At 42.1% G+C, this 16,251-nt stretch overlaps 1 protein-coding gene across 17 annotated transcripts in view; it reads right to left on the reverse strand.

Moving 5' to 3' along the window:
* Positions 1–16,251, reverse strand: part of ANK3 (ankyrin 3) — a 712,348-nt gene that overhangs the window by 529,939 nt on the left and 166,158 nt on the right. For 15 of the 17 annotated variants that reach the window (XM_089314920.1, XM_089314917.1, XM_089314898.1 and 12 more), the window contains exon 1: positions 13,821–14,843. The exons of the other annotated variants lie outside the window; for them this stretch is intronic. In XM_089314920.1, coding sequence (XP_089171046.1) covers positions 13,821–13,883 — 63 coding nt within the window. In that variant the 5' untranslated portion in view covers positions 13,884–14,843. Of the gene's footprint in view, positions 1–13,820; positions 14,844–16,251 lie in introns of those variants that run through there. 17 annotated transcript variants of the gene reach the window in all.

Consider the following 16,251-nt stretch of genomic DNA (forward strand, 5'->3'; position numbering starts at 1 on the left):
ATGCAAATCCAACATGTACTCAGAAGTTAGTTATACAAACACATAAAGCACTATCTCTGCCAATTTTTATGATTATATAATGCAATATGTCCCATAAATTTGTTCCGAATCAAAATTTCCCTAGAGATGGAGTAAATATGTTATTTTCTAAAACAACTCAAAAGATAGTTTTTAAAACAAATTAGAAGTCAAATATTTAATTTTCTTTTTGGGGAGAAAGGAAGCTAACATTACAAATTAATTTTACCATCATGGAACAAGGTATTCAGATATGTAATGCAGAAAAGACATCATGTCATATTAAAATGATAAAAATCCTGATTTGAGGAGACAAGAATTGTAATTATGTCCCTCCACATTTGGTTTTCCTCAGAGGTAATAAGTGGCACAAAACCTGACCTTAGGCTAGCAATGTTTTTACCACTAAAGACAACAATAGGTGCTCTATGCTGCATGGTTACATTTAGCCAAGAACAATGCTAGTTGTTTGGCATATACTATTTCATTTCTTTTCTTCTCTCTTTTTTTTTAAGATTTTCTTTTATTTATTTGAAAGAGTTACAAAGAGGGGGGAGACAGAGGTAAAGATAGAGATGGAAAGAGAGATAGAGAGAGATGGAAAGAGAGAGAGAGAATCTTCAATCCACAGGTTCACTCCCCAAAAGGCCACAATAGCCAGGGCTGGGCTACGCCAAAGCCAGGAGCCAGGAAGCTTCATCTGGGTCTTCCATGTGGGTGACAGGGGCCCAAATACTTCAGCTACCTTCCACTGCTTTTCCCAGGTCACTGGCAGGGACCTGGATTAGAATCGGAGCAGCCGGCGCTGCGGCTCAATAGGCTAATCCCCTGCCTGCGGCGCCAGCACACCAGGTTCTAGTCCCGGTCGGGGCGCCGGATTCTGTCCCGGTTGCCCCTCTTCCAGGCCAGCTCTCTGCTGTGGCCAGGGAGTGCAGTGGAGGATGGCCCAAGTGCCTGGGCCCTGCACCCCATGGGAGATCAGGATAAGTACCTGGCTCCTGCCATTGGATCAGCACGGTGCGCCGGCCGCAGCGCGCGGCCGCTGTGGCCATTGGCGGGTGAACCAATGGCAAAGGAAAACCTTTCTCTCTGTCTCTCTCTCTCTCACTGTCCACTCTGCCTGTCAAAAAAAAAAAAAAAAAAAAAAAAAAAAAAAAAAAAAAAGAAGAAGCAGAGCAACAGGGACATTAACTGGCATCTCTATGGGATGCCGGCAACTGAGGCAGCAGCTTTGCTAATCCTCATATGAAAACACCAGGCAAGCAAAATACCCCAATTTTAAAAACATAGTTGGGAAAAATAAGTAACTATTAAATGTTGGTACAAGGATTCAAACTGGTATTTGTGATTCTTTTTTTATTCTTGCCAGTTCCCCAAGCAGAGTATTTTCATTTCACAGTAAACCAAGATTAAAATATTTTTAGGACAGTCTCCACTTTAAAAATTACAGAAAAGCTTTAAAAATAGCAGGTAAAAGACACATAAGTTCAATACAGCTGCATTCAGGACATCTATTATCTAAAAAGAAAAACATAACCCACTGGTTTATTTATAACTTAGACATAATATCTAAAGTTTACCTTCAGCAAAACTTTCACACAAAGATAAGAGACTAAAAGTATTTTCATCAGGTGCACTACTGAAAGAAAACCTGCCATTAATTTAAGCAATTAAAACTAACATTGTGGGGCCTGGCACTGTGGCATAGCAGGTAAAGCTGTGCCTGTGGCACTGGCCTCCCATATGGACACCAGCTTGAGTCCCAGCTGCTCCATTTCCAATCCAGCTCCCTGCTTATGTGCCTGGGAAAGCAGCGGAGGATGGCCCAAGTCCTTGGGCCCTTGCACCCACATGGGAGACCCGGAAGAAGCTCCTGGCTCCTGGCTTTGGACCAGCCCAGCCCCTGCCTTTGCAGCCCACTGGGGAGTGCACCAGCTGGAGAGTGAGGCCTTGCACATTTTCTTCTACTGTTAAGACATCGAGAACAGTTGTGGAGGGTGAGCCCTACTTAATGGGTCAGAACAGGGAACTTCGAATATCTGAGACCAAGCTGTTTCCTGAGCTTCCCTATTTGTCCAAACAACAGATTGAGTGAAATAACCCCGCATGTATGTAGGAGGCAACCCATTAAATGTCTGATAAGCATCTCTGCAGGAGCAGTGGGCTGGAAATCATCAAATCAAAACTGAAATTACTTTTATTTTTAAAAACAAACTTTGAAGTTATTATTCACTTAATTACCCACAATTATACTCAAAAAATTTTTATAACTATTCAGACCACCATGGTTCGACTTTAGCATGTACGTTTCATGTTCCTTCTATGTAAAATTTAATAGAGCCAAAAAAAAAAGAGAAATCATCATTCCAGATAATATAATCTTTCAAAGAGAGTTTCCAATTTTGTAAACCACCAAGGTAAATTATCTAATGGTGAAATCATCATGTGTAAAGACTAAGTAGGTTAGCATCATGAAAATAAGGGGAAATTGCACAATATTCCCAGATAAATTACCTAGAGGTTAAGCTTTGTTTCAAGGAATTAGCTTGGCTTACTATAATTGTTGCTTAATTTTTCATTAAGTACACACAAAATGCTGACATTAAATATGACACAAATGCCTGGAGTGGTAGAGGTTATAATGTAATCTAAGGCAATGCATATTTCATGGGCTACAGAGATGCCATTTGCAAAAATTATCATGCATAAATATATTATCAAGGTTTATTAAGTTTCTGATATGTGCATTTATTTGTATTTCCATTTTATTGAGTAGACTGTGTACCAAGGGAGAAAAATGTTAAATGAAGGTTTGAGAGATGTGATTTTCGGGTAAGAAATTAAATGAAATTCCTTGCTGTATGTAAATCACAGTGGCTAACAATGAGTAACTCAGCGCGGAAGTGAAAGGCAGCACGAAGGTTCACCATTCATTCATTCATTCATTCAGTGTTTAGTATCCCCGCTGACTTCCTACAATACACTCTACTTTAAAACTCACAAAGTACTGATCGAATTCTGGGAGGAAAAGAAACATCTGAAGATGGCATGAAGAAATCTTTACAAGTTCAAGCCAACTGGGAGAGCCATTATGAGGCCGAGCGATGTTCCTTCCTCAGGATTCAAACACCAGAGAGACTTCACAAGCAGTTGTTTTCCCCAGAAATAGTCTCTCCAGAGCTGACCAAGCCCTGTCATAACTGAGCACTCAGCCTCAAGGGTTGTCTCAGCCAGCCCTTCCCTGCCACCCTGGCTGTGTTGATCGTCCCTTCTCTGAGCCCCACCCCAACCTCTCTATTGTAGCAGCTTCCTGTGTAATTTTTATATTAATTAATTATTACTCATCTACTTAGTGTGCTTGTTGTCTGTCTTGTTCCTTCATGTATCCCTTGCACCAAGAACAGCAGGTGTTCAAAAAATGCGGGTTGAGACAGTTCCAAAATGATAAAATAGATCTATTACATAGTTTTGTATCATTATCCTTTGTTCAAAAAGACAAACTTGAAAATGCTACACAAACATATCTCCTGGAATATGTAAGTTAAGACCAGTGAGATGGAAGGGAAGGATTAATGTTTGGAGGCTGTTGACACAGACAGCTTACATTCAGCAAACCACTTGACTCTGTTCCAAGTTTCACAACCTAAACTCCTCTCACTCATTAAAACTCATAAATGATTTAGAGTTCTGTTTTTCTTTTCTTTCTTTTTTTAAAAAAAGATTTATTTGAAAGGCAGAGCCACTAACCAGGCCTGGACCAGGCCAAACCCAGGAGCTCAGAGCTTCTTCTGGGGCTCCCATACGGGTGCTGGGGCCCAAGCACTTGGGCCATCTTCCACTGCTTTCCCAGGCACCTTAGCAAGGAGGTGGATTAGAAGTAGAGCAGCCATGACTCGAATGGGCGCCTACATGGGATGCTGGCATCACAGGCATCCTCTGCTTTTCTTAAGGACCCTGGTAAAGCAAGCCTACCAATAAATATCTCTAAAACTGTTAGTGACACATCTCTGGGTGTTTTTTGTTTGTTTGTTTGTTTGTTTTATTTGTTTTGTTTTTTTTGTGTTTTTTTTGACAGGCAGAGTGGACAGTGAGAGAGAGAGAGACAGAGAGAAAGGTCTTCCTTTACCGTTGGTTCACCCTCCAATGGCCGCTGCGGCCGGCGCGCTGCAGCTGGCGCACCGCGCTGATCCGAAGGCAGGAGCCAGGTGCTTATCCTGGTCTCCCATGGGGTGCAGGGCCCAAGGACTTGGGCCATCCTCCACTGCACTCCCTGGCCACAGCAGAGAGCTGGCCTGGAAGAGGGGCAACCGGTGTGCCGGCGCCACAAGGCAGAGGATTAGCCTAGTGAGCCGCGGCGTCGGCCTGGGTGGTATGTTTTAAACAGGCTTTGTTTCTATGACTTCTCTATTGATGGAAAGACCAGTAGATTTCAATGACTATATCTGTAAAATTAATCAAGGAATAAGGAGTTAAAAGAAACTTCTAGATGTTAAGCCATTGACATAGTCATACAACAAATTACATCACCTTTTCAGTAATGGAAAATAGGGAAATATAGAGAGAAAACTTTAAAAATTAGGTTGTGGGGCCGGCGCCGCGGCTCACTAGGCTAATCCTCCGCCTTGCGGCGCCAGCACACCAGGTTCTAGTCCCAGTCGGGGCACCGGATTCTGTCCCGGTTGCCCCTCTTCCAGGCCAGCTCTCTGCTGTGGCCAGGCAGTGCAGTGGAGGATGGCCCAAGTGCTTGGGCCCTGCACCCGCATGGGAGACCAGAAGCACCTGGCTCCTGCCATCGGATCAGCGCAGTGTGCCAGCCGCGGCGGCCATTGGAGGGTGAACCAACGGCAAAGGAAGACCTTTCTCTCTGTCTCTCTCTCTCTCACTGTCCACTTTGCCTGTCAAAAAAAAAATTAAGTTGTGTATAAAACACCCCTAAGTGAAAATTTTTATTTAACAAGGATGACATTGAATGCCATTTTTATATGCAAATTGTGGAAAATTAGCTATCCTTAATATGATTAATATTGTTTTTTGCCAAGTAGGTCCAGTGATTTAATAAAACAGTAATTTCCCCAAAGAATACATCCTTTCTTTCAGAAAATATATACCAGTTATTTTATGACCTCATTAAATGGACATGCACAAAAAAGTTAGAAACTTCTGTAACAGTAATTAAGACTCTTTTTTTCTTATTATTGACAAACCACAACTCATTACTTAAAGAAAACAAATTTTATGAATATCATCTTCAAAAGTAACCCATCCACATGTTCAGGTTTATTAACAAGCAAGCAATTTTCAGTCAGATTACTGCCAGAAGCAATTTCTCCTACAGGATTGTAAACTGCATTGGGGGCTGGTGTTGTGGCTTGACAGGTTAAACTGCTACCTAAAATGCAGGCATCATAACGGGTGCCGGTTTGAGTCCCGGCTGCTCCACTTCTCTCCAACTCCCTGCTAATGCCCCTGGGAAAGCAACAGTAGATGGTCCAAGTATTTGAGTCCCTGCACCCATGTGGGAGACCCAGATGAAGCTCCTGGCTCCAGACTGGCCCAGCCCCTGCTGTTGGGGCCATTTGGGGGTGAACCAGTAGGTGGAAGATCTCTCTCTCTCTCTCTCTCTTTCTCTCTCTCTCTCTGTCTCACTGTTTCTCTCTCTGTAATTCTGCCTTTAAAATAAAATAAAAAATAAAATAAATTTAAAATATTGAATTATGGGCCTTGGATATAGCATGTGGCATTACAGAATAGCATTTTATCTGGAATTTGTTGCAGATAAAAAGTAGCCCATGGCCGGCACCGCAGCTCAATAGGCTAACCCTCTGACTGCGACACCGGGGCACACCAAGTTCTAGTCCTGGTCGGGGCGCCGGATTCTCTCCCGGTTGCTCCTCTTCCAGTCCAGCTCTCTGCTGTGGCCCTGGAGTGCAATGGAGGATGGCCCAAGTCTTTGGGCCCTGCATCCACATGGGAGACCAGGAGAAGCACCTAGCTCCTGGCTTTGGATCAGCGTGGTGCACCAGCCACAGCGCGCAGGCCACAGCGGCCATTGGAGGGTGAACCAACGGTAAAGGAAGACCTTTCTCTCTGTCTCTCTCTCTCACTGTCCACTCTGCCTGTCAAAAAAAAAAAAAAAAAAGTAGTCCCTTCTCCTTCACCCTAAGTTAGTCACAGCTCAGAACTCACTACACACACACAATCTACCATCTGAAATCCTTGCAGCCAGAAAAGCTTTGAAATTCAGAATTTTCCAGAACTTAGAAAGGTAGACATGGATATTTTTTTCCTTCTTTTTTTTTTTTAACTTTTATTTAATGAATATAGATTTCCAAAGTACAGCTTATGGACCACAATGGCTCCCCCCCACCATAACTTCCCTCTCACCTGCAACCCTCCCCTTTCCCTCTCCCTCCCCCCTTCCATTCACATCAAGATTCATTTTCGATTCTCTTTATATACAAAAGATCCGTTTAGCATATATTAAGTAAAGATTTCAGCAGTTTGCACCCACATAGCAACACAAAGTGAAAAATACTGTTTGAGTACTAGTTATAGCATTAAATCACAATGTACAGCACATTAAGGACAGAGATCCTACATGAGGAGTAAGTGCACAGTGACTCCTGTTGTTGACTTAACAAATTGACACTCTTGTTTATGGCATCAGTAATCACCCTAGGCTCTTGTCATGAGTCACCAAGGCTATGGAAACCTTTTGAGTTCACCAACTCTGATCATATTTAGACAAGGTCGTAGTCAAAGTGGAAGTTCTCTCCTCCCTTCAGAGAAAGGTACCTCCTTCTTTGATGACCTGTTCTTTTCACTGGGATCTCACTTGCAGAGATCTTTCATGTAGGGTTGTTTGTTTGTTTTTGTTTTTGTTTTTGTTTTTGTTTGCCAGAGTGTTTTGGCTCCATGCCTGTAATACTCTCATGGGCTTTTCAGCCAGATCCGCGTGCCTTAAGGGCTGATTCTGAGGCCAGAGTGTTGTTTAGGACATCTGCCATTCTATGGGTCTGCTGTGTATCTCGCTTCCCATGTTGGATCGTTCTCTCCCCTTTTTATTCTATCAGCTAGTATTTGCAGACACTAGTCTTGTTTAAGACATGGATATTATGAACTTCCCCAGCAAAATCTTGAGGTGGCATCCCATAAGCAATGAATTTTTACTTCTGCAGCAAAACACACAAATATTCATACTAAGTAGGATAAAGAAAGACTATAAATAGCTTCCATAAGGTCAGATCATGTTTTGATGCCAAATGAGTTCAGGTTGGGTCATATTTTATTGCCAAAGAAGTTAGGGGAAAATTTCCTTTTTTTTTTTTTTTTATTTGAGATTTGGGGATTATGGAGAGGGGATTGTAAACCCAGTAATATAATTGCTTGTTTTAATTTTAAAACTTGTGCCCCAGGCTGCTATATACAAACCAAATATATATCAAGTTTCTCCTGCCCTCCAACAAAAATATTGAAGAAAATCTCCAGGTAATCCTACTTCACTATATTTGAGTTTTAAAAGATGACATTAGAGGGGCCAGCACTGCAGTGCAGCCGGTTAAAGTGTGGCGCAGCACAGGCATCCCATATGGGTGCCAGTTCAAGTTCCAGAAGCTTCACTTCCGATCCAGCTCCCTGCTATGGTCTGGGAAGTCGGTAAAAGATGGCCCAAGAGCATGAGCCCCTGCATCCATGTGAGAGACCCAGAAGAAGCTCCTGGCTCCTGGCTTCAGATTGGTCCAGCTCCAGCCATTTGGGTAATGAATCAGCAGATGGAAGACCTCTCTCTGTAACTCTTTCAAATAAATAAAATATTTTAAAAAGGTGACATTTTGTATTAAGGATTTATTTCATGCAATTTTGAAATCAAGAAGTAATATCTCATGTTTTCTCATTCTATTCAATATCTTTAAACAAAAGTAAAGTTCCAAATGCACAATTATCTTGAGCAAAGAGAATATGGGAATCAGGATACAAAAATGAGCCAACTCCAATACTCAATTTAAGAAAATATCACTAGGGTGTGCATTTGACGTAGCAATGAAGGCGCTGCTTGGGCTCTCCTCATCCCATGTCGGAGTGCTTGGCTGAGTCTCGGCACCAGCACACTGTGTTTGAGGCACCCTAATCAGAGATCCCAGAACCAGGAAAGGATGCAACCACACAAGTCCAACAGCAGTAGGAATGCTGAGTGAAAACCAGAAATAGACATTCCTTTGCCTCTCTCTCAAAAAACCAACATACATTTGGACAATTTCAGCTCCATCAGGGAAGATATGATTATCATCGCACACTGAGGTAAGCCCATAGCAGTCTGGGAGAAAGAGAAAAAGCAAGCTATAAAGCCCACCCTCAGAAGAAACAAAGACTACAAAAACCAGCTTAAATCAAACAGGTTATTTTGTATTGTTAAATTGGAATAAGTAACTGAATAGAAAGGTAGAAATATCTTTCTAGAAGTTCCCTAGAAAATAAGCAAACTCACTGAAATGAGAATCATTATCTGGTAGAATTAAATAACTAACTGTTTTTCTCCAATCTGACACTTAAGAAAAATCACAGAATGAAACACTCAAGTGACCGAGTCTTCTTAACCAGTGACAAGGAAGCTACGTATTCCTGTTCCAATGAAACACACATCCCTATCAGATAGAACAATGCTACAAAAGTAAAGACTCGGCATTTCTGCAAAGTAGTGGGGATATTTTCTATAAAGCAAATCTGACCTTGATATTCATTTGCCCAAAATCTTTTGATGAACCCCAAGGCAAAAGAGAGACCTTTAGTTCAGACTTCTTGGGACGGTCCTTGACTTATTCTCCATTGTCACATCTTATGACAATGTATCACTGTACTCTATATGCCAAAGATAACAGACCAGTGTTTAGATTCCTAAGCACATCAGGCTGCTCCAAACCTTTCTCTCTCCTTGCTCTCCTGCTCTCACTCTCACTTCTTCTCATCCCATGCTGTCTAACTGGAAGGCTCTTACCCTCTGTCACTTGACAAGCATCTGTTGGTATCATATTCTTAATTTTTTTAAAAAAGAGATAGAGAAAGAGAAAGACACTTCCCATCTGCTGGTTCCTTCCCTAAATGCCCTCAGTGGCTGAGGCCAGGCCAGGACCAAAGCCAGGAGCTGGAAACTCAATCTAGATCTCCCATGTGGGTGGCAGGAATTCAACCACTTGAGTCTTCATCAGTGCCTCCAAGGGTCCAGATAAGCAGGAAGCTGGAGTCAGAAGCCAGATCTGGGTATCAAATCTAAGCACTCCAATAGGGGATGCAAAGGTCTTTAGAGCAAATGCTCACCCCTTTCTTTTTTCATGTCTTCATAGTACAAATTCAAGTGGGTCTTTATCCATTCTTTCCTAACCTCATCCTCCAAATGGAGTTCACTACTCCTCCCTTTCTGCCACCAGTGAAATTGGAACCCACCTTTATTTGGTACTTTTTTTTTTTTTTGGACAGGCAAAGTTAGACAGTGGCGAGAGAAAGAGACAGAGAGAAAAGTCTTCCTTCCATTGGTTCACCCCCAAAATGGCTGCTATGGCCGGCGTGCTGCACCAATCCAAAGCCAGGAGCCAGGTGCTTCCTCCTGGTCTCCCATGCAGGTGCAGAGCCCAAGCACTTGGGCCATCCTCCACTGCCTTCCTGGGCCACAGCAGAGAGCTGGACTGGAAGAGGAACAACCGGGACAGAATCCGCTGCCCCAACTGGGACTAGAACCTGGGGTACCAGCGCCGCAGGTGGAGGATTTGTCTAGGATCCACAGCGCCAACTATTTGATACTCTTAATAGTTTTTGCCCAGACTGGTTTAACAGATCTGGCTCTGGCTTAGTGGTGGAAGTCTCACCACTATATAGCATCTGCTGAAGGAACAAAATGAACAGAACTTCAGTCATATCCCATGATTTACTGAGCACACCTAAGCTGGAGACCTGGATAATACACTCCTCTCTGGATGATGTTAGGCTTGCAACTTGCCCTTCTCCACCCAAATGTATATGTTGAAACTCTAACCCCCACTGTGACCATACTATTTGAGGATAGGGTATTTAAGAGGTAATTAAAGTTAAGCATCACATAGGTGAGGTCCTAACCTGATAGGATTGGTATGGCACTATAGGAAGAGGAAGACAGATAACTCTCTCTGTCCATAGACAGGTTCTGAGGAGAGGCCACGTGAGCACATAGCAAGAAGGTGCCCACCTACCAGCCAGGAAGGGGGCCCTCACCAGAACCTGATCATGCTGTGCCCCTGATCTGGGCTTTCTAGCCTCCAGAACTGTGAGGAAAAAATCCATTTCTGTTCTTTAAGCCACCTTGTTATTGCAGCCCAAGCTAAGGAATGTAGGTGTTACAGAAACAAAATGGTGACATGCCACCCTTTATGTTTTATCCTTGGAGACTGTCTAAGTGCAGGAACTCTTCAGCACTTGTCTGATACCTACAGGGGAGCAGTGTATGTTCATTTGTCGTTTCTTCTCTAGGAGCCGTACCTCCCCAGCAAGTTTGAAATTCCACCAACATGACCACTTTGACTTACACTGCTGTCTTTTTCAAACCTCTATGGAAAACAGAGCCTCATTGATTATTTTTAGTTAACTCTCACAATTTCCCTGGAGTTGCCCTAGGTATATATGATCACCCTTTTATAAAGAGTTTGATTGTCCTATCCAAGGCAATTTATTAAATTAGAGAGAGAACTCAGGCTTCCTTCCTTTCAGTAAAGCTCTTAGTAACTAGGATAAAAAGAGAAAAACAGCCATAGGATATAAATATGCACATACACACCTAATCTGTTTACATCTCAGAACAAAGTATAAAAATTATCAGAAAAAAATTTCCTCACATCCATTTGAATCTTTATGCTCCTGAACAAAACACTAAATACTCTTCATAACAAAATAATGTGATTCCATTATATTTGTCTTGCTGACTTAATATTAAATACATCTCATGAGAGACTTAACACCCAAATGCCCTAAGCATGTGATCTGTTGAAAACACTCAATACCAACACACAATTTTAAAAGCCATTTGACATGCACTCTTGCACCAAAACAAACAAAATAAAGATTTCACACTAAATTTTATAGTAAAACAATTCCATATCTAAGCAGGAAATATTCCAGTGTTTGGGGAGCTTTCCCGTACAGTTTGAAGGCTGCACATATTCCCCACCTGAAAGGCTTAACATTTGACCACACCCACCAATGCTGCAGTCTAGGTCATTTGGAACACCCAGAAACCTTCTGAAATACTGATCAGGATGAAATGAAATATACTTTATTGAGGGTTTTTAAATAAATGAATATATACACACACATGTTGATATGTTTATTTATAAACTTTAAATCTAATATGTATTTAATAAAATATTTATTTTTAAACCCACAATAAAATATTGTATCTCTTATGCAGAAAATATGGGGAGACAAAGGCCTAATCACTCTCCTATTTTATATGTAACTGTGCCAACACTGAAAATTCTTGGTGTATTCCGATCAGTACCCTGGTGGAGATAATTCAATGGGTCATTCATTGAGTATCAATTGCATAGAAGGAAGCATGCTGAGTGCTTCATGAAGTGAATACCAGGAAGTCAAATGTGGTCAAGGGCATAGGGCAGGATGTTAAATGTGTGAAGCAGCCTGACTATATACGGTATTATGTCAATCCAGAAGATCAACTGCCTTCTAACTAGGCTCCAACAAGAGATTTCAGAAAGAGGACAAGAGTTGGGTTTGACCTTCAAGAACGGGTGGGATTTCACAAAGCAAGCTGGTAGAGAAATGCCTTCTCAATGGACAAAGGAGAAGCATTAGAATAAACCAGCTCACTCAGGACTGCTAAGATCTCCAGTATGGTTAGAGTCAGCTGTGAAGGAAGTAAATGGTGAGGCAGGGTGCAGGTTATACTGTGAAAGGCCTGTAACCCCAGGGTCAGGAATTTGGATTTCCCTGAGCATGCAGTGAGGCCTGTATGAGGTACTGGGCAGAGAGTGATGATCAAGGCTTTCATAAAAAATTCCCTGGCAGCAGTTGGAGAGGGTGGAATGAGGGGGAAGGGCTCCAAGAAACTGACTTAACACTAGGCTCTGAGCAGGATAACCTTACATGAGGAGAAGCAGAACACAGCTGGGAAATTTTCAAGGTAAAGATGGAGGAAAAAGCCCATGTCAAAGGATTCCACATAAAAACTCAATGATTTACAATCAACCCAGCCACTGCTCACTTTAATCTGGATTGCAATGTCATGGCTCATGTGTCTGCCTGGGCTTTCTATGACACTCTGTGTTCAGAATCATGGAGGAGCCTGTCAGACACTTAAGGCCATATCTCACAAACATGAGCAAAGCTGACAGTTCTTCTTGAGACCAGCGCCACTAAGCTAGGCATTAAACAAATCATTTGTGCTGTGCAGCTGAGACCTGCTCCCTTGGGAAATCAGACTAGCACCTTGGCAACATCATCAACCCCTGCTGAGACAATGTACAAGAAGTCAAGGTTGACTTCAAACCAGTCTGCACAGCTTCGTTGTCTGTAGGATGTTGAACCAGTACCCTAGGATGCTGGCGGGTACACGAACGTGATCTCAGAGTGGTCTGCTGATAGGGGTTCCTTTAAGAACATCATATTCAAATGAACCTTTTCATAAATAATAGATTATGGAAAAAATTTTAAATGTCTGATATAGTCAACCTGTAGTTGAAATCTGTATTTTCTTTATTATAACCAACCATTCTCTATGTGTTCACTGGCTGAGCACACATTACACTGGGTCAAGGAGGTATTTAAAGACATATATATGTATATATAAATGTATGTATATATATATCACATATATGTACATATGAAATAGTCCCACTAATCAAAATATAATACCTTAAGATGTTAGTTGTGTACTAAAAATATAATACACATTCACTTTAAATAGCTATGAACTGTAATCGTGTTTTAGGGATTTTTTTTTCTTTGCCACATATGTACAACTGTCTTTTCCATTGGTGGCACACCCTAAAACCAAGACAATTTATAAACTATAATGAACAAAAATCAAATGCCATATCTAGAGAATTACATTTTTTTCCCTAAAAAGTTAGGAGCACATTTTAAGATATACACATTCAAGGAAAGCAAATGAATCTACAGGTTTACTATAATCATCTATTAATATACAGATGATTCTTTAATTTACATGGAAAATACAACAGTCCTAAAAATTACAATGGGTAAATTTATAGTCATATAGCTATACAACTGCATGGCTCAATGCAAATACGAGATCTGTCAGCCATAAAGTGATCAATAATTAAAATGGAGCTCACCTCCATGCTGTAATTTTACAGTATAACTACAGGCTTTCTTAAGTTTCCATAAAATATGTATTAAAGTTAAACATCTATACCATAACAATATTCGGTAGTAATTGTACCCTGTTGATTAGCAAGCATTCTGAAAAATTTAAAGGGGAAAAAAAAAGCACACCCACCCACATAATTAGGACATGTGTTTACTTAATAATCCTGAATATCACTATGAAAAACCTACCACTTTAGTGAAATCTAAATGACTGTATTTAAAACTGTTTAAATATTTTAGCAATGTATCCGAGTTGTGATGTTTTTCCTCCAACACAGAACACACCCATTAATAGACCAGAAAAACAAAAGCATTCTGATTCTAGCAGCTTCTTAAAAATCTAAAGCCAGTGTCTTAAAAATCCAGCCTTAAGATCACTCCCTCCCCAGAGCCAGAGAACAATAAAGAGAACATGTTGCTTATTCATCTCCTACCTTTTTTCCTTTCCTTTTCCTATGAGCAGGCTTTGCATTTTTCTCCTTGGGTTCTTCACTCATCTTTCCTTTAAATCAGGTGAGTTTATAAAAGACAGGAGATCACCGCCTGTATTCCAACATCCAAAACCACGACAAAGAGTCACAGCATTGAGACCAAAGTCCATTTACGGGCGCTCCCCAGGCAAAGCAGCCACTGCTCAAACCCAGCCCTTGCTGCTGGCAGAGAGACGGCTGCTAACGTAGCCCTGTTCTGCTTTCCTCAGGAAGAAGAAACTGGGTGTTCTCTACATCAAACAGTCAATTATTCTTCTAAAGAAAATCAATATTTTAGCCTTTCATTTTTAACCAATCATTACCCTGAGATCAGCTCTTGACAAGACTTTGTTGCTTGTTCCCGCACAGTGATTCCAGGCTGTAATGGTGAGAGAGGAGAGAGAGAGACACACACACACACCCTCACACACACAGAAATAAGCCACAGACTGCTGACAAGTCTCCGAAGCCTGCCCAGGGGCTGATCGGCTGCTTCTCGCAGGCTGCGAAGCCGAATGTAAATTGCTCTCAGAACTGCTCTCCTCCCATGCGCACACATGTGTTGAATGCATCAGGGCATACCGGAGGAGGCAGCGGCCGGGGAGAGCGATACAAGATCAGGTTACTGCTTCGTAAAAAACACTCGGCGAGTCAAACAATCAGAGGATCCTACTACTACTAGGGAAGCCAGAGGCTCGCTTTTCTTTATGATGACTCTCTGTATGTGATCAGCAAGACGATGGGCACACTGCCAATCTGCAGCGAAGGTTCATTCCAAGAAGCCCCACACCCCATTTGTCCCTATTCATATCTAATTGTTGGTTTCCTCCCACAAATATGCCAACCAGCCAACAAAAAAAGACCACCTCCAGAATATTCAGGAAATACACAGAGAAAGCCACTGTCTTTCTTTACAGAGACACTCGGTGCTTCGTGACTGTGTGGAAGGCAGAGCAGGTCCCAGCTCACATCATGCCCTCCACACCCGGCTACGCCCAGGGCTTTGGGATGTGTTCTGGGCATCTACAGGACTTCCCACCTGGATGGAAAGTCCCTCGCCACACCTTCCCCCATGGAAACACACCTGAAAATCAGCAGCAGTGGTCACTGAAGCGTGTCTGGGAGCGTTCTGGAAACACAGGATTCAGGAAAGATTAAGACTCAGGGAGCCACCACAGACCTCCGAGAAGATGCAAACAGGTTGTTTTAGGCAGAAAGTTGACATAGGTGTAGGGAAGGAAGAGTGACCAAGCCAGAAGGGAAGGGAAAAGTAGAAGATAGGTTCAGGTCCGTTCCTGGAGGACAGAAGCCAGGAATAAATGGTAATCCTGCCTCACTCTGTCGTTTTGACTCGGGAGAAGTGGGATTCGTATTAGGACAGACACTTCACAAAGGGCTCATTTTCAACGGTGTGTATGGGTCTGGTTCTAGCAAATCATGCTAAAATATTGAACCCAAAGTGTGGACCTGCTTATGTGGAAGATTCCCCATTCCTTGCCTATGTTGCAGAAGAGGTTTGTGTGAGGTCAACAACATTCCTCCCCCTCCACCACCCCAGAGAGATCTGAGAATGAGTGAGGCTTGTAATGGCCTTCCCAGAGCTGAGCAGGCCAGGCCAGGCCCTGGCATGCCAATGACCCCCTTGGAGAGCCACGCGGACTGTACGAACGGTGGACAAGCTGTTTGAGCTCCTTGGCATTTTGAGGGTCACACATGAGTTCTAACACTACACATTTCAGGAAATCTGTTGTGGCCAGCATGGTGAATGGTATTAGGTTTCTCACCTCCACGTTCCAAGTTTTTGCTCAGACTTTGAACTACTTACCAACAGTTCCATTTTCCGCTGCTATTTGCTAACGTTCCTCTCCGCACACAATAAAGGGTAGAAAGTCAGAATAGGGCAGAAGAAACCTTTCACACTATTCAGTGAGTCAATCCTTGCTCATCTTGAAAACGCACGGGGCTCAGGGGAACAAGCAGTACCTTTACTGATTCTCTGTCTCGTCTACTGACGCCAGGTGAACCGAGCTTATTAATGATGTGTCTTGAGGAGGGCCGAGCTGAGGGAGGGGCTTAATAAAAATTCTCCGTAAGCTGGAGAGTCTAAGCAGGTGAATTCAAGACAGACTTTGCCATCTAACTCTTTGTTTTCTTCACCAATCAAGCAACAGAGACCACATCCATTTATAAAGTAATTCATCCATGGTAGAATCTCAACATTTTCATTGATTTCCCCAGAAGCATTCTTATCAACAATTATTTACTGAGTATCCACTCAAAGGGTAGGAGCCACTTTATGGAAAAAATAAGGTATATAAAAACTGAGATCACAAGTCCATTCATATACACATTTTCATTTTCAAATTAATTGGGCATATAAAATATACAAAATATA

This window comes from Oryctolagus cuniculus, chromosome 15, assembly GCF_051225735.1.
Source record: "Oryctolagus cuniculus isolate XC-2025 breed Fujian yellow rabbit chromosome 15, ASM5122573v1, whole genome shotgun sequence".
Taxonomy (NCBI): Eukaryota; Metazoa; Chordata; class Mammalia; order Lagomorpha; family Leporidae; genus Oryctolagus; species Oryctolagus cuniculus.